This window comes from Lithobates pipiens, unplaced genomic scaffold (assembly GCF_037356315.1).
Source record: "Lithobates pipiens isolate NorthernLeopardFrog02 unplaced genomic scaffold, aLitPip1_a1.2 Scaffold_18, whole genome shotgun sequence".
In the NCBI taxonomy this organism is placed as follows: Eukaryota; Metazoa; Chordata; class Amphibia; order Anura; family Ranidae; genus Lithobates; species Lithobates pipiens.
The window spans coordinates 98,732,501-98,751,624 of record NW_027507758.1 but is presented as its reverse complement, the minus strand read 5'-3'; the positions used below and the strand labels follow the sequence as shown (position 1 = coordinate 98,751,624).

Below are 19,124 nucleotides of genomic sequence, written 5' to 3'. Positions count from 1 at the left end.
TATACAGTCCCTGACAAAAGTCTTGTCGCTTGTGTACAAATTGACCTGAAGTGCCGCTAAAATATATTTCTAATTAAGATTTTGTTACAAGAAATGGGTCATTTTAATCCCAACAGCTTTTGTAATAATGCTTCAGTGCAAAACGAAACTGACAAAAAGTATTCTAATATTCACAGCTTGGTAAAGCCCATTGAGTCAATTTTTGCCAAGACATAAGTGTTGGCGCCTTGTTATATGAGCTTCACCTGTGACTAATAATGGATCAATTAGGTCTCAGGTGTGTAGAAAAAGAACACCAGTACACTAGACCTTCTCAACTGCAACTAGACCTCATGCCTTAACCCTTGTACACACGGTCGGAGATTCCGACGGAATGTGTCCTATCGGACCGTTTTGTCAGATATTCCGACTGTGTGTGATCTGCATCGGACTGTTTCCATCGGAATAACTGACGGACCAAGTTTTCCAACTTGCCGGTAAAATTTGACGACAAAATGCTCTGATCTGACATACTCCGATCATGTGTAGCCTACTCCGACGGACAAAGTGCCACGCATGCTCCGATCAAATTCCTAGACCAAAGCTATTGGCTACTAGCCTGAACGTAGTCCCGTCGTAACGAAATAACGTCATCACGTTATGTACAATCGGATTTTCCGACAACTTAGTCCGACCGTGTGTATGCAACACCACTTCCGGACCTCTTCCGGAATTAATCCGTCAGAATTACTCCGACGGATTTGGTTGTCGGAATCTCTGACCGTGTGTGTGTACAAGGGCTAAGATTCACCCGGAGACGAAAGTGTTGATTATCAATACCAGATCCACTGCTAATGTGGCAGACACCTTCAATGTGTCTCAGCATCGAGTTCAGAGGATAAAAAAAAGATTTGAAGAGACTGGAGACGTTTTGGACAAGGCCAGGTCAGGCCAACCCCACAAGACAACTGCTCAAGAGGACCGTTTGTTGGCTCGAAAATCCAAGGTCAGCCCATTTTCCACTGCAACAGAGCTCCCTGAGACGTGGTCACCTGAAGTTCCTGTGTCGACCAGAACAGTTTGTCGGATTCTGTCTCGAAATGGCCTTCATGGTCGAATCAGTGCCCATAAGCCAGCACTAAACAAAAGACAATTGAAAAACCGTGTGGCATTTGCCATGGGCCACAGCCTGCTAAAAGGATGGACTCTGGAAAAGTGGCAGAAGGTGGATTTTTCAGATGAATCTTCTGTTGAATTACACCACAGTCGCCGCAAATATTGCAGGAGACCTACTGGAACCCGCATGGAGCTGAGATTTACCCAGAGAACAGTGAAGTTTGGTGGAGGCAAAATCATGGTCTGGGGTTACATCCAGTATGGGGGTGTGCGAGGGATCTGCAGGGTGGAAGGCAACATCAAAAGTCTAAAATACCAAGAAATCGTAGCTACCTCTTATATTCCAACCATAAAAAAGGCCAAATTTTGCAGCAGGGTGGTGCTTCATTGCATACTTCCATCTCCACATCAAAGTTCCTTAAGGCAAAGAAGATCAAGATGCTCCAGGATTGGCCAGCCCAGTCACCAGACATGAACATCATTGAGCATATGTGGTGTAGGATGAAAGATGAAGCATGGAAGACGAAACCAAAGAATATTGATGAACTCTGGGAGGCATGCAAGACTGTTTTCTTTGCTATTCCTGATGACTTCATCAATAAATTGTATGAATCCTTGCCAATCCGCATGGATGCTGTCTTTCAAGCTCATGGAAGTCATACAAGATATTACATTTGGATCTCACAGCACCACTACTTAATTTGCTGACATATTTTTGGATTTTCAGTAAAGTTGTTCAATTTCTGTATAGGCGACAAAACTTTTGTCTTGCCAAAATGTTACATGTCTGTCTTGATTAAATGATAAATCTTTTTTTCAGTGAAACTAATTTATTTCAGTGCATTAAACATTATTTGGGAGGGCATTAGCTTTTCATATGAGCCATTAGGGATGGCCAAACTGTTCGCCCAGCGGTCATTTTGCGGTGAATTTTGTGTGTTTGCAATTCACCCGATCGGCAGACTATTGCCGCTGTTCGCTCGGTGGACATATGTGTTTACAGTGTGAAAGAACTTTGACCCATGATGACACATCCATCATGGGGTACAGGACAGCCAATTGAGACATTTCAGCACATGGACAATTGGACATTCCCCCTACCTTATAAATAGACCTGATCTGGCGGCCATTTTACATTCTGTCTTATTTCAGTGTAGGAACAGGACGCTGTGTGGAGCAGGGAGAGACTGTAGTGACACCAATCGCTAGCTATTAGGTCCACAAAAGTCCTTCTAAGGACTGGTATGGTATAGGTGTAGTACAGTATATAGGGTTCAGTGCACTGCTGTGCTGGTGATTGCAGCAGCCTGTCTTTTGTCAGTGCAGGGAGGGACAGGACGCTGTGTGCAGCAGGGACAGTCAGTTTAATCACTAGCTATTACTATTAGGTCCACAAAGGTCCTTTTAAGGACTGGTATAGGTGTACAGTATATAGGGTTGTACACATATAATATACTTTCTTTCAGATATAGAAAGAATATTATACTTGACTGCTGCCCTATTCTGCAGCAGTCCTTTATCAGTGTAGGGACTGAGGTACAGTCTGCAAATCACTAGCTACTTGGTCCACAAAGGTCCTTGTAAGGACTGGTATAGGTGTACAATATATAGGGTTGTGGTGCACTGCTGCAGATTGCTGCCCTATTCTGCAGCAGTCCTTTATCAGTGTAGGGACTGAGGTACAGTCTGCAAATCACTAGCTACTTAGTCCACAAAGGTCCTTGTAAGGACTGGTATAGGTGTACTATTTGGTGTGCAGTATATAGGTGTGTAATACACGTATAAAATACTTGCACATATAGAAAGCATAGTATAGTGCATTTCCACTGTGCAGCATTGTGACTGCTGAGGGGTTCTGCAGCGATACTACAGAGAGCGACAAACGCAATAAAAAATAAGTATTATAACTGGTGTGATAGACTAGTGGCCCCCAAAAACAACAGATTGAAGCGGGGTGTTATATACCTTCTTCCACATACATACTGCACTTCTCTAGAGACTATATATCACGTTGCTGGTGTCAGTGCTCTATATCTCAGTGCTGGTGTCAGTGCTCTCTATCACGGTGCTGGTGTCAGTACTCTCTATCACGGTGCTGGTGTGGTGTCAGTGCACTCTATCACGGCGCTGGTGTCAGTGCTCTCTATCACGGCGCTGGTGTCAGTGCTCTCTATCACGGCGCTGGTGTCAGTGCTCTCTATCACGGCGCTGGTGTCAGTGCACTCTATCACGGTGCTGGTGATCATCATCTCCTGCACCCTTGTCATAGCCTACCCTGACCTTTCCTCTCCTCCATTGCCTTCATGCGCTCCTGAGTCCTGAATTGTCAAAATCTCACATATAAAAAAAGAATGCTTGTAGTTGTTGATCCCAGATTCACTTCATACATGTGTTATGTCAGTGGCCATGTGGTGGAACTATGTGTGCTCAGCTAGTAATTATTTTGTGGCTGGAAATATGACCTGTAGGTTTTTAAAGTTCGCCTGCCATTGAAGTCAATGGGGCCCGCCGCGAACTTTGTGGTTCGCGAACTTCATATATAATATACTGCTCATCTATACTGTATACTGATCTTATATACTGTATACTGATCATATATAATATACTGATCATATATACTGTATATTGATCATATACAATACAGTGATAATATATACTGTATACTGATCATACATACCTACTGATCATATACAATATACTGCACACTGATCATATATATTGTATACAGATAATATATACTGATCATATATACTGATCATATATAATGCACACTGATCATATATACTGCATACTGATCATATACAATATACTGATCATGTATACTGTTCATATACAATATACTGATCATATATACAATATACTGATCATATATACTGATCATATACAATATACTGATCATGTATACTGTTCATATACAATATACTGATCATATATACAATATACTGATCATATACAATATACTGATCATATATACTGATCATATACAATATACTGATCATGTATACTGTTCATATACAATATACTGATCATATATACAATATACTGATCATATATACTGATCATATACAATATACTGATCATATATACAATATAATGATCATATATACTGATCATATACAATATACTGATCATATATACTGATCATATACAATATACTGATCATATACAATATACTGATCATATATACTGATCATATACAATATACTGGTTCTCTCTGCACCCTGTAGATGGGTGTATGGTGGGATGTGTGTCCAGGGAGGAGATCTCTCCCCTCCTCCTCCTCCTCCCCATAGATGGGATTAGAATGCTGCAATCACAGAGGATTAGATTGCCCAGAAATCAGCGGATTGCCCGGCCGCCGTCCTTCCTCCTCCATCCCTGTGTACGGGTCCCATAGGGAGCGCCGATCCCTCCTCCTCCTCCTCCTTCCTCCGCCCAGCTGTCAGTGTCAGGGCAGACATGGGGGAGATCCCGAACCTGGTGAAGATCGCGGTCTCCCTGAAGATTCAGCCCAATGACGGCCCGGTGTATTTCAAGGTGGACGGACAGAGGTTCGGCCAGAACCGGACCATCAAATTACTGACCGGGGCCAAGTACAAGATCGAGGTGGTGCTGAAGCCCGGAGCGCTGAAAGCAACGTAAGTACCGGAGCCGTGTACTGCCATTGTGGGGATGCTGAGAGCAATCACTGCAAAGTAAGACCAGGCAGCTGCAGCGGCCAATCAGCAGCCGGCTCTGACTGCTCTGTCTTCTTTAAATAGCTGAATGCCACCATCTGATTGGTCGCTGCAGCAGCTGGCATCTTCTTACCCCCTGGCATTGCCTAGCACAGTCATAGGGAGGGATATATGGAGGAGGGTGACTGTGCTGAGCTGTCATAGAGATAGACGGCTGACAATGCACAGCACTGTACACATCATCAGGGCCTATAGGGCATCAGGAGGAGATCTGCAGACATGATCTACCGGTAGCAGACAATCCATAGTATAGGGCGGTCCAATGTCTTATAAGGTGCACTATGGGAGCATTTCCAATCCATACAATGTATTAGATGGACCCTTCAGAGAGAACATCTGCTGGGAGGACTGAGGAGGATTCCAGGATCAGCTGACAGCGGGGTGCACAGATGTTGCAGGATTTTCAGATTGGCATTCATAAGATGGGAGTGGATGGCATCATGGAGGATCCTGTACATTCAATGTAGGCTGATCATGTGACCAGAGGGAGGATGGCACACTATATTGTATTCTATAGAAGTAGAAGTGTCATACAATAGTGCAATGTCATCTTCATCCCTTTAGATAAAAAAAAAAGATTAACCCTAATAGCCAGTTCATGCCAGAACATAGAACGAATGCACTGCCTTTACCATCTGCTGCAGGTGCCAACAGATGCAGATGGCAAACGCTGTGCATTTGCAGACACCAAATCGCATGGTACCACAGTAATACGTTTACTGTATGCCGCTGCAAACTGCAGCCCATTAAACTGAATAGGCTGCAAAATCGCACTGCACAAGAGTGGATTGTGTGATTTAGGTGCAAACAGGCCCTAAGGCTTCATTTACACTTTCAATTGAGGGGTGGTAAAACTCCAAAGCTGAGCTATGTTTTTACCACCCCTCAGCCACTCCCGCCTTACACCCGGCGGTGTACACGCGCTAGTCGTGTGAAACACCTTACCTGCGTTTCCCTGTTTGTACCGTTCTAGTGCTGTTTTTACATTTTGGAAAATAAACCTCCTTTCATTATGTATCGGAGTGCGGCCATCCTTTAACCACTTGCCTACCGGGCACTTACACCCCCTTCCTGCCCAGGCCATTTTTCAGCTTTCAGCTCTGGCGCACTTTGAATGACAATTGCGCGGTCATGCTACACTGTACCCAAACACATTTTTTATCATTTTCCTCACACAAATAGAGATTTCCTTTGGTGGTATTTAATCACTGCTGTTTTTTTATTTTTTACAAAAAAAAAGACCAAAAATGTTGAAAAAAAAAAAGTTTTTTCCTTTTTTTCTGTAAGTAAATTTTGTAACTGAAAGTGTTTAGATTTGACCTCCTATTATATGGTTTTGGTAAATCTAAAGGAAAAAATCTAAAGAAAATTGTATAGTGTGTGCCCAGCTTAGATTGCAATGCACATTATATGAATTTTTCATCTTCACTGATGTGCGCTGATTAGGCAGCACTGATGGGCACTGATAATCTGAACTGGTGGGCATTGATGAGGTGCCATTTATGGGCACTGATGAGGCGACGCTGATGAGGAGACACTAATATGCCGCACTGATGGGCACTGTTAGGTGGCACTGATGGGCACTGATAGGTGGCACTGGTGGGCACGGATAGGCGGCACAGACGGGTGGCACCGATGGGCGACACAGCGCTGACTGGCATCGCTAATGGGCACTGATTTCTGCCACTGGTGGGCACTGATCGCTGGCATTGGTGGGCACTGTATGGTGACACTGTTTTACTATACTGTAATCGGGGCACTGATGATTAATGCCCTGATTCCATTCCTAAGTGTCCCCCTGGGAGGAGATGCTGCTGATTGGCTCTCCTCGTCACCCACTCTGTCAGTGTGAGGCGAGGAGAGCCAATTACGGCACTTCCTTGTTTACATGTGACTGGCTGTGATTGGACACTTTAGATTTACCTTCAACTATGTAGTACAGGGGCCTGCCTGATTGCAATTAAATTGAAAGTGTCTAGGTTTGACCTCCTATTATATGGTTTTGGTAAATCTAAGACCCCTTTCACACCAGGGCGTTTTGCAGGCGCTATAGCGTTAGAAATAGCGCCTGCAAAACGCCCTAAAGAAGCTGCACCATTGTGTGTAGTGTGAAAGCCCCGAGGGCTTTCACACTACAGCGGTGCGCTGGCAGGATGTCAGAAAAAAGTCCTGCCAGCAGCTTCTTTGGAGCGGTGAAGGAGCGGTGTGTTTACCGCTCCTCCACCGCTGCTGGCCATTGAAATCAATGGGGCAGCGCTGTAATGCCGCCGGCAAAACGCCGCTATTGCGGCGTATTGCCGGCGGTTTTAACCCTTTCGCGGCCGCTAGCGGGGGGTAAAAGCACCCCGCTAGCGGCCGAAATGCGCCGCAAATCTGCCGCTAAAAATAGAGGCGTTTTACCGCCGACGCAAGGTGCGGTGTGGTGTGAAAGGGGTCTAAAGGAAAAAATCTAAGCATTCTATGCATTAAGGTGAAAAAACATCTGACAGTGCCAGCACCCCCAGCCCCCCCGTTTTTCTTACCTCACCCCTCGAAAGTCCCGCGCTCGTCCCCGACTTCCTCTTCACCACTCAGCCTGGCCGCTGATTGGCTGGAGTGGATGGATGGAAAGCAGCGCAGCCATTGGCTCCCACTGCTGTCAATCACATCCACTAATGCGGAGCGCAGGGGGGCGGGCCCGTGTGATACAGCGAGCGGCTATGTGAGGGAGCTTGCATGAACGTGAGAAGCACCTGCGGGAGGAAGCAGAGACAGCCACCGAGGGACCCCAGAAGAGCAGGTTCGGGGCCACACTGTGCAAAACGAGCTGCACAGTGGAGGTAAGTATAACATGTTTGTTATTTTAAAAAAATAAAAATTTTAACTTTACAATCCCTTTAACTTCAGGCAACTTACATTGGCTTCTATTACAGAAGTCTTTTGTAAGTCGCGCTGAACATATAATCGGCCTTTTCATCAGCACAATCGGCCGATGCCGATTAATTAAAAAATGCCAAATATTGGCCGACATAACGGCTGGCCGATATATCAGTCAACCTCTAGACTCGATGTCCGCCAGCCACCCACGATCGTTCCCGCAGTGACAGGAAACAAGGCAGATCTCCGTTCTGACGGGGGAGACCACACAGATCCTGTCTAGTAAACACTCCCAGGGAACACATTTAACCCCTTAATCGCCCCTGATGTTAATCCCTGCCCTACCATTGTCATTAGTACAATAACAGTGCATATTTTTAGCACTGATTACTGTAATAATATCATAATGTAATAATGTCACCGGTTCCCCAAAAAGTGTAAAAAATGTTAGGTATCCAATCTGTCCGCCACAATGTCGCTGTCCCGCTAAAAATCACTGATCGCCGCCACTACTACTAAAATTTTTATTAAAAAATGTATTAAAAATCTATCCCCTATTTCGTAGACGCTATAACTTTTGCGCAAACCAATCAATATATGCTTATTGCATATTTTTTTTTTTTTTTACCAAAGAATATGTAGAAGAATACATATTGGCCTAAACTGATGAAGAAATTAGTTTTTTTACTTTTTTTTGGATATTTATTATAGCATAAAGTAAAAATAATTGTGTTGTTTTTTTTTTTTTCTAAATTGTTGCTCTTTTTTTGTTTATAGCGCAAAAAATAAAAACCGCAGAGCTGTTGAAATACCACCAACAGAAAGTTCTATTTGTGGGAAAAAAAAGATGTCAATTTTGTTTGGGTACAATGTCGCACGACCGCACAATTGCCAGTTAAAGCAACGCAGTGCCGTATCGTAAAAAATGGCCTGGTCATTAAGGGGGGGGGGGGGTAATATTCTGGCCCTTAAGTGGTTAATTTGAAAAATCTTGGAATTTCACTTTAAAAGTCATTGAGGGAATTCAGCAAAGCTGCTTTGCCCCTTTTCTGGAGTTAATCCCTCATGTTAACGTATTGCGCCAAATTCATAAAGCATCTGCAACACCTTTGGTTCTGATAGCGACTTGTGTGCCAAATTAAGGTAGTTGTAAATTGCTTTTACATTGAGATGCACTGAATGCTCCAAATTCGAAATAAAAACCTCTTCCCGAAAATTCAAAAAGACTGGCGCAGGCAGATTTTGCAAAGTTGTCTTTTATGCATTCTGAAACGAAGAATGCGCCAAATTCACATACCTGTCTGGAACTTGTAGATTAATTTTGCTTATCCTGCACCACTTTTAGAATGCACGAGAGACACATTCGCAAAATCTGTCAGAGGGCCCATTCACATTAGAACTTTAGGTGAATTGAACAGGAACGCTTTGCGGTTCCTGTGCGCTTCACATACAATTCTGTGCAGATGTGATTTCATCCCCATTCATTTTGAATGGTCTGAAATCGCACCGCACCAAAAGTAGTGCATCCACTACTTTTTGAAACAAGCGGCAACCGCATCGCACGGTACTTTTGTACCATGCGATCCAGTGCAGGGTAAGTCTGGGCAAACGCAATGCGTTTGGGGTGTTGTTAACTTGAACTGACCCCCTGCAACAGACCAGAATACGGTGCGGCAAGCCACGTGGGTATGTGGATTTCCCGCACTGCATTCCAGGGTAAACATGCCTTGAGACAGTTTTTCTCTGTAGGCCAAAAGAGAGTTGGTCCCAATTAGCTCCACTATTACATTTGTATTCAATGCGACACAGTGTAAAAGTGGTGCATTTTGTGGGACACAACGTAAAAGTGACGCATTTTCGAACTACCTGAATATGGTGCACGAGTCTCTGTCAGAAATGTGGTGCAGCAGCTTTATTGATTCCCTCCACCCCCATATCTTATGAAAACAGAGCTAATTAACCACTTGCCTACTGGGCACTTTCACCTCGTTCCTGCTCAGGCCAATTTTCAGCTTTCAGCGCTGTCACACTTTGAATGACAGTTGTGCAACACTGTCCCCATATGAAATGATTATAATTTTTCCTCACAAATAAAGCTTTCTATTGGTGGCATGTAATCGCCAGCGGGTTCACTGTGCAGGGACGGAGCTGTCAGAGCCCCGCTCTCCTCTATGTGGGATCGGATGAAAATGGACTTCCTCCTGATCGGAGCAGATCGGATGTCAGCGGACATGTCACCGATGACATCCATCGCTCCATAGAGGTACATGGAGCGTCTGTTTAGGTCCGCTTGAAAAACTGACAGCCAGACCTGAATGGTCCGCATGTGTGAAAGAGACCCAACTCGTATATGTTGATCAAATGTTTCCAATTATGTGTGGGGGGAAGAGAAGCAATCATAGGGCAAAACCGTCTCGATGTTTATTCAATTTGATACAAAGTATTCCACTTACATTTGGTGTGTGTCAACCTGACACTAAGGCCGCGTACACACGGGCGGATTGTCTGGCCAACTAAGTCCGTCAGACAATCCGACAGACAGTCCGTTCTACTTTTGAATGAACGGACTTGACCACACACGATGAACAGACAGTCCGCTGAAAGCTTGCGCGATGACGTGTACAGCACGTACGACGGGACTAGAAATACGACGTCCAATACACTGCAATGCAACCTTCGGCCATGTAAATCCTTTCTGAGCATGCGCCATACTTAGTCCGTCCAACTTGCCTATTCACGAGCGGACTGTCCGCTGAAACCAAGTTTGGACGGACTGTATTACGGAAATTCCGAAAGACTTAGTCCGCCAGACTGTCCGCTGAAAAAGTCCGCTGAAGCCCACACACGAGCGGATTGTCCACTGAAACACGTTTCAGCGGACTAAGTTGGACAGACAGTCCGCCCGTGTGTACGCGGCCTAAGGATAAATGCTCACCCTTATAGCCCATACACACGATCTGAATATAGTACGACAGATCATACGACTTTTTTCGCTTGATAGTGGCAAGTAGAAATTGAATAGGTAACTAAAGTCACGAAAATTCTCGTACGACAAAAACAAAAATCGGAAGTGATGTCATGTGTTGTAATGTATTTGTATTGTATTTTCGGACGACAATTATACTGACTAAACTAAAATTGTACGATCTGGTATTGTATGAGGAAAATTTTTGTGCGTGTCCGATTTAATGCCACGTACACACGGTCGGATTTGCTGATGGGAAATGCTCGACGTGAGCTTGTTTTTGAAAAGTCAGACCGGGTGTATGCTCCATCGAACATTTGCTGTTGTAATTTCCGCCAACAAATGTTTGATAGCAGATTCTCAAATTTTCCGCCAACAAAACTTGTTGTCGGAAAGTCCGATCGTGTATACACAAGTCCGTCGCACAAAAGTTCACGCATGCTCTGAATCAATCAGAAGGAGCCACACTGGCTATTGAACTTCCGTACGTCACCGCGTTCTCACTGAATTTTTGGCCAGCATTTATGTGACTGTGTGTATACAAGACAAGTTTAAGCCAACATCCTTCAGACAAAAAGCCATGGTTTTGTTGTCGGAAAATCCGATTGTGTGTATGGGGCTTATGAGGCAAGAAGTGATACATTTGGACTTTATTTTTCACTTTCCTTTTTTTCTCCCTCATACTATTTTACAATTACATTATTTTCAGTATAACATGTGGGAGCCAACAATAAGTTAATAATTTGCACAAGTTGCACATTTTGCACTTGATATTACTTTTATTATTTATGCACTTTTTTGAAGTTCTAGAAATACTAGTTTTGTACTTTACACGGACTTCGCTGTTCACAAACTTGGTACATTATACAATATTCTGTGCACCTGCAGCCATTTATGGTGTGAAATGGTATTATGATGGTATAGCACGCTTACATACACATTTCCTACATTTATATTCAGTTAGTAACTGCAGCTTGGTATTTAATACACAGATTGTATGTGTTGTTCCATTTTGGCACAGATCACGTTTGCTTTATAATTTTGTACACATTGGAGGGTTTACATATACTATAAGGCAATGGGTCCAAAAGTAAAACATTTATTTGCACGTCTTACATTGTCATGCAAAGTGTGTGCATATGTGCCTTGCACATTTTTTGTCATCAGTTCATGTATTAAAGCAGAACTTCACCAGAAAGAGGAAGTTCCTCTTGTTTGCATCCTCCCCCTCTCCACATTTGGCATTTTTTTTGGGGGGGGGGGGGACAGGTACCTTGTTTTGACAGGTACCCGCTCCCACTTCCAGTCAGATGCACCGGAAGCCAGAACCTAAGACAGAAATTCAGCTTCCCTCCTTCCCTCACAGTCTTCTACAACACATCCCAGAAGCAGTGGGGGCTGGTGGGTTTTTCTTTTAGAGGGGGGCAGCAAACAAACAACACCCTCCCATCGCGGGTGGTTCAGCACTTACCCGCTCATGTGGCAGGGCTGTGGTGCCCTCTCCTGGAGTGCAGGCAGCAGCCAAGGCGGCTCTGGTGTCCACTCCTCCAGCTTACTCTGCCGTGTGTCTCCTCTTACGCCAAAGCACTAGGCATCCAAAAGGATCGCCTGACACTTTGGCCAATTGGGAAATGGGTCTCACAAATCTGCCTCCTGATTGGTGGTTAAAGCCGATTAAAGAATTGTCTCTCATGCGCATCACTGGATTGTAATTGGCCTCAGGTAAGTGGGGGGGGGGGGGGGGGCAGCTGCCTCATGCAGAGAATGCATTCAGATAAAAACCTTCAGCCTTTACAACCACTTTAAATTTTAAAGAGGAAGTGAAGCCTTACTGAAAATGAAATTAGACCCTGCAAGGCAAAGGTAGGGCATACTAGCTCATTATGAATAACTTACCTGAGATGGAAGCCCCGAAGTGACCCTTGTCGCCCTCCTCCGACGCCGCCATGATACCCGGAGTGACTTCCGGGTATCGCGGCTCTGCCGCTGTGGAGCCGCCACTAATGGCATGATTGCCGTTAGCAGCGGCATGCCTAGACAGCGGTGCCTGTCATTTGCAAATATCTCCGTGTAGGTTTAGGAGATATTTCTTGGACCTACAGGTAAGCCTTAATCTAGTCTTACCTGTAGGTAAAAGTGGTCTATAAGGGTTTACAACCAAAAAAACATACATACACATAGCAGTGATCTTTTGCTGCATGGAGACACTGGACAGAGCTGCACAAGTTGTGCAGTCTCCAAACTAAAAGGAATTGCTGTGATATCACTCATGATATCATATTATCTTAGATGTAAACACAATACGGAAGCTGTAAAAATGCTGTTAGGTTTTCATGTGTTTGCCCTCACCTAGTCTAACTGCAGGTCTTAGAATGGAGCCACTGTTGCAGGTTTAATGGTTGTGGTGAGCACCATAGGGTGACCACGTGTCCCTGATTGCCGGGGACAGTCCCGCAACTTGCAGGTGTCCCAGGTCCTGGGCACCTTCATTCCTAGAGTGAAACTGACACAGCCACCCAAAAGTGAAGGACTACAGGTCGCAGCATGAACCCCTCAGAGCTGAAGATGTAAAATGGCCCCGCTCCCCAACTAGTGAAGAAGTACAAGGCCCAGCATCTACCGAAATCTATGAGGTCACAAATAAGATTGTCAAAAATTTGGGGAAGTGGAATGTCCCTGAATTTGGAAATGTGGTCACCCTAGTGCTCAGGTAAAGTCATTGATTGGATGACCGTGGCCCCCTCCCTCACCCCATACCATGGTTGAATTGTAGGAGCCTCAGTTTAACTATAGCTGGCAACAGATGGATCGAAAATATCTATCTATGGCTGTTCATGCTCAAGTTAAGTCGATCTAATGATTGGCTTCTCTCGAGTGGGATTTCTGGAAAATTTTCCTGCAACCAAAGCTGCCGCTAGTCGGCACTGATCAGTGTATTCTGACAGTCCCTAGCACAGCAGGGAGGATTCCTCTATTACCCTCAAATGTGTGGATGGGGAAATCCATTCTTTTTTTTTTTTTGATCACCCCACTAGCTGTTAAAAAAACCAAAAAATTGTGGGTGAACAATGTACATTATAATAATTTTTTTTTTGGGGGGATTTAGGACCCCTGTCAGGTTTTTACTGTCACTGTGAGAATGGTTTCACCAGACAGGTAATAAGGAACTAACAAAATAATAATCCCAGCGCTGATTCAATAATATAATATATTCATCAGTGTGAAAATGAATGCACCATAAATCATTCAATAAATATTGTGATCCTCCAAAAAATATATGAAAATATTTTTAACCAAAATTGATTTCAAATGAGATAAGTTCAAATGAAGCAATCTAATGGTGTAAGGACTATAAAATTCCCATCACCAGTATTCTTGTTCCAAGTGTAGAAAAAATGACAACAGACTGATATACACACGGGCAGAATGACGGCCAATATTTTTTGTATTGGCAAATGTCTCCCAACATTCTGTCCATGTGTATGGGCCTTTTCACTCTGTCCACATGAGCATTCCAGTTATGTGATTTTCAAAGAGTGATGTTTGCGCTGTATAGGACCAGCCCATTCACTTGGGGCAGCCCTATGGTTGTTTTGTTGTCTGAAAAGAAGCTCCTGCTCTTATTAGGCGAAATGCTTCACACGATTTTTAAAGGCGTGACTTGCCATGCAACAATCACGGCAGGAACGTATCATGTTTGGGTTGCCATTGAAAGATAATGGCATGCAAATGCACATTGCCTGACAATTTCAAATCGCGAAGTGCGAATAGAGCCTTAAGCCTCGTACACACGGGAATTGTGTGATGACAGACTGTTGTCGGATAATCCAACTGTTTGTACGCTCCATCGGACAATTGTCACATTTTCCATGGACAAATGTTGGATGGTAGGCTTTAAAATTTTCCGTGGACAAATGTCTGTTGTCAGATTTTCCGACTGTGTGTACATAAGTCCGTCGGACAAAATTCCAAAGTACAAACGTGCATGCTCGGAAGCAAGGATGAGCCAGAAGTCGTTGGTCTTGTAAAACTAGAGTTCGTAATGGAGAATTCACATTCATGACGCGGCAAATTATGAAATCTTAAAATGCATTCTCTTCTTCTTTATAATGGGATAATAATGAAGCTGCCTTGTTGGTGATATTGACAGAGTTCTGCCAAACGTATTTAAAAAGGCTTTTTTTATAGTGATATCAAGAAGATTTAATTTTATTTTTTGTGTATCAAGTTACCACAACACCAATATCCTGTAGTTTTGAGGATCAAAGATACAACTATGTTGATGTCCCTAATTAATTTTACATTGTACTTTTTAAATGTACAGTACCTGCCTTCTCCCAAACTGTCATTTGAACTAAAACACATAGCCAAGTATTATTCTACACAATTTTTTTATTGTGCGTTAAAACAAAGAAAACAAATAAAATTAGACATGCTATCTGCCAATAGAACTTAACCAAAAAGTGCATTCTATGCATCCAAAAATATAGAAAATATACCAAATCAAATCATTATTCAAACAAAAAATAAAATAAAAGCCTCATGCATGTGTCCTGCTTCTTAATATAGGGGATCAACGATGGCAAGAGTTGATGAAAGCAGGGGTCCGTCATCCAGAGATAATGCCGAGAATCTTCTGCATTACTCTCCTGGAGCTCCTGCAGCAAAAGCATATGACATAATTGGTTACGATTAATTAATAAAGCAACCAATTTTTGGCCTAAGAAATTCTCCTGTTCCTGGACTGGACTTGGGTCAAAGCAATAACTCCAAGGCCAATAATAAATAATACGTTATCTCCTCCGATTCCGCAACATGCTGGTTGAAAACGGGCATTCAGAAACGAACTGAAAAGCGTGAAATGAAAAGCGCAAAATGAAAAGCGCATATCAACACTCACCAAACTTCTACTAACACGAAATTAGCAGAAGGAGCCAAAGGTGGCACCTGACAATTGAACTTCCTCTTTATCGGCTCGTAGTACGTCTAGTACATCACTACGTTCATGTTTGTTGGCCGACAATTCCTTGCCATTTGTATGGAAGACAAGTTCCTGGCCAACGCCCTTCGGACAAAAGTCTGAGGTTTTGTCTGCAGAAAATCCAATCGTGCGTACGAGGCTTAAGGCTTCATTCACACTGGGCATAAAATGCTGTACACCAATGCAGGGCTCTATTACCCTCACAGGGATACACAGGTTTGCAGGCAGTCCCATTGATGTCTATTGGGACACAGCAGCTGCACAGACATACCATGAGTTCTAAAAAATTGTGTGAGGAACACACACATACAACCTGTTATCTGCCCAATCACTATGCAGACTGCAGATAATAACCTGGCGGAGGTTTTATCACTTTCCTGCTTTGACCAAAACAAAGCAAAAGATTTTGCATGGTGTTAGACGTTACACTGATTTTTCCCTTGATGATTAACTGGCAAAAGGCAACATGGCTGTAAAAATAAACTGACTTCCATAATCTAGTCTACAGTACAGTACAATATCAATATATTTATAATAGGTTAGGAATTTATTTTAAAGAAGTTCATACAATAAAAAATAAAAAACATTATTAAAAGTCAGTAGCTGCTGATTTTTAAATATCCGATACCAATCCATGGAGTCCAGCGCTGTCTTCCTGCAGCTGATTGTTCCCAATGTTGCGGGTCCCTGGTGCCCCCTTCATGGATTTAGGAGTCGGCTGTGACTTCCTGATGAATAACAACCAGTTCCCTACTGCGCATTTGTGAGATCATTTGGCACAGTGAGACTGGTGCTGCAGCCTCCTGGGATCTGTAATGTGGGGGGGGGGGGGGGGGGTCTAGGGAGCTGGATGAGTGGTACCTCTACATTTCAGTGAAGCTCTGCTTTAACTAGTGAGAAAAGTAAGTAAAATTTCTATGAAGGCAGTCAACTGACAGTCTCCATCTTTCTCTGACAGGTTTCCTTTAATCCAGACAATGAATTGTTGGATGTCCAAGCCCTTTTCTCTTGGTAAAAGAGGTTTGGTTCACACCTGAAATGCATAGGAATGCAATCCCGGTTCCTGTGCGATTCAGTGCAGTGTGAGTTTCAGCCTGTTTATTTGAATGATCGGACCAAAAACTCACGGCAACTGCATTGGATGGTATTGCGGTACCATGAGATCTGGTGCAGGCAAAGGTGCTGCCTTTGCAATCTGAATTTGGGTTGTCATTCGGAAAACATTGACACTCGCAGCAGATCGCACACTTAGTGTGTTTTTAACGCAGCGTGGGAAACAAGGACAGAACATGGTTTTCCCGCACTGCATGCTGGTGTGAATGAGCCCTTAGTACACTTATTGTTTAACACACCCTCCCATTCTACCCAAATCCTACACTAAGTTGTCCCTGTTCCTTGTAGATCTCTACTGGGACATCTGCCGAAAGCTCCACAGCCACCTCCTATGAGGACTACACATGGGCAACACAATCCCCACTTATTTCTATGGAAAGGCCATCTACCTGTTTGAGAAGCATGGACAGTGTAGAATTTGGGGGAATGTTAGAGGGGTATTTAATAGTCAGTTTAAAAAGTACAGTTATCCTTAAAAACAAACCTATACTGAGAGAAAAATGGAGATTGCAAACGTTGACCTAATTTTGCTAGTTGCCTGGCTATTATATTGACCATCTGGCTTCAGTACATTCTAATGCAGGCCATACATGGGTCGAATTCTGAACAAATTTTCTTTCGAAGATCAGAAATTTTGTGCATTTTGCGATCCGATGCTGCCACCATTGATTTTGAAATTTGACCAACCAAGCCTTCAATTTCACCTCTTGTTGCAGAAAATAATTTTCGTGACTGGGAATCCTCTTTTCTTTTCAGGTCACGGCTCATGCGCATTTCTTTTTCTATTCTATTTCTTGCACAATTCTTCCATCATTGATTGGAAATTTTAGTTTTTCTAAAAATTTCCAACATGCCCAATCACTCAAATTCTATGGCTACATGAAAATTGTCTGCAGCCCACTAATGGTGGAAAATTCGAAAGAAAAATTCTTGGTTGTGATTTTTATAAGAAAGTTATTTCGGAATTTGACCCATGTATAGCCTGTCTAAGTCACCAACCAAGTATAAGTGTGTAGATCGGGAAAGTAAAGAGTGAGATGTCCTTATCTACATACTTGTCCTTGGTCAAAGTATTGAAGCGAGTGGATCAACATAACTGCTTGGCAAGTGACATTTTCGGCATGAGATGTTAACAAATGGTCATTTAAATATTTGTCATTTAATTTAATTATAAAAAAAAAAAAAGCTGCATTAATAAAGCACGTTCTTCATCTGCAAGTTAACTGGGTCAAGTCACAATTGCTATTCTCCCATTACCTGGGTATCTTCTCCTTCCGGAGATTATCAAACTCTTGGTAAAATTTGTCATATCTTTATTTGTAGCAATTGTAACGTTTGCAGACACTAGAAATATTTGTTGGTTTTAATAGTTAGTCATTGCTGTTATCATTCATCCCAATAGAGAGCCGTCACATCTCGTCTTAGTCTACGTTCAACACACTGCAAATGAGGATTTTATGCCTTGTTAACTTTAATACAAATCATAGAAGCCGGATTAGGATGTGATTTGGGGTTCTGGGCTTTTTTAAAGAAAACTTTCCAAATCTATCTGTTCACATCATATATTCCTCAAAAACAGTTACACTCTAATTACTGAACAAATGTGCCAGTAATTAACAGCATTAGACTTATCTAAAATTCAGTCAAGTGTTATTTCTGAAGGTCCAGATGGTGGCACGCTAAAATATGGGATTGCAAACAAACTCAGTTCCCTTCGGTCAGAAGATAGCTGTGCTGGCCACATTAGAAACTTTGTCCATGCCCCCACTGCTCCCCAATTTACAGAAAGGCAATGCTCTTGGTAGCAACACCTAAATATGTGTGTCATTAAAGAAAAATATTGTTTCACCTTGATTCAGGCTCTCTACTACATTTGTTTGACGGTCAGTGGGAAGAATGCTCCTTACACTTGTGGTCATTTGAACAAACTCCCCCCTTAGCCCTTGTATACACGGTCGGAAGGTGTCCTATCGGACCGTTTTGTTGGATAATCCGACTGTGTTTGGTCTCCATCGGTCTGTTTCCATCTGAGTATCCGACGGACCAAGTTTTCCAACTTGTCTGTAAAATTTTCCGATCGGAACATACTCCGATCATGTGTAGCCTACTCCGACGGACAAAGTGCCACGCATGCTCAGATCAAATTCCTAGACCAAAGCTATTGGCTACTAGCCTGAACGTAGTCCCGTCATAACTAAATAACATCATCACGTTATGTACAATCGGATTTTCCGACAACTTTGTCCGACCGTGTGTATGCAACAGTTTCGGACAAAATCCAACGGATTTGGTTGTCAGAATGTCCGACCGTGTGTACAAGGGCTTACAGATGGCTAAATGGATCAGTGGTGTCAGTGGGAACTTATCTGAGAGAATG

At 43.1% G+C, this 19,124-nt stretch overlaps 1 protein-coding gene across 1 annotated transcript in view; it reads left to right on the top strand.

Annotated features, from left to right (window-relative positions):
- The first annotated feature begins 4,405 nt into the window (after positions 1 to 4,405).
- Positions 4,406 to 19,124, top strand: part of CNRIP1 (cannabinoid receptor interacting protein 1) — an 86,505-nt gene continuing 71,786 nt past the window's right edge. Inside the window, exon 1 of the mRNA XM_077485941.1 lies at positions 4,406 to 4,733. Coding sequence (XP_077342067.1) covers positions 4,555 to 4,733 — 179 coding nt within the window. The 5' untranslated portion in view covers positions 4,406 to 4,554. The remainder of the gene's footprint in view (positions 4,734 to 19,124) is intronic.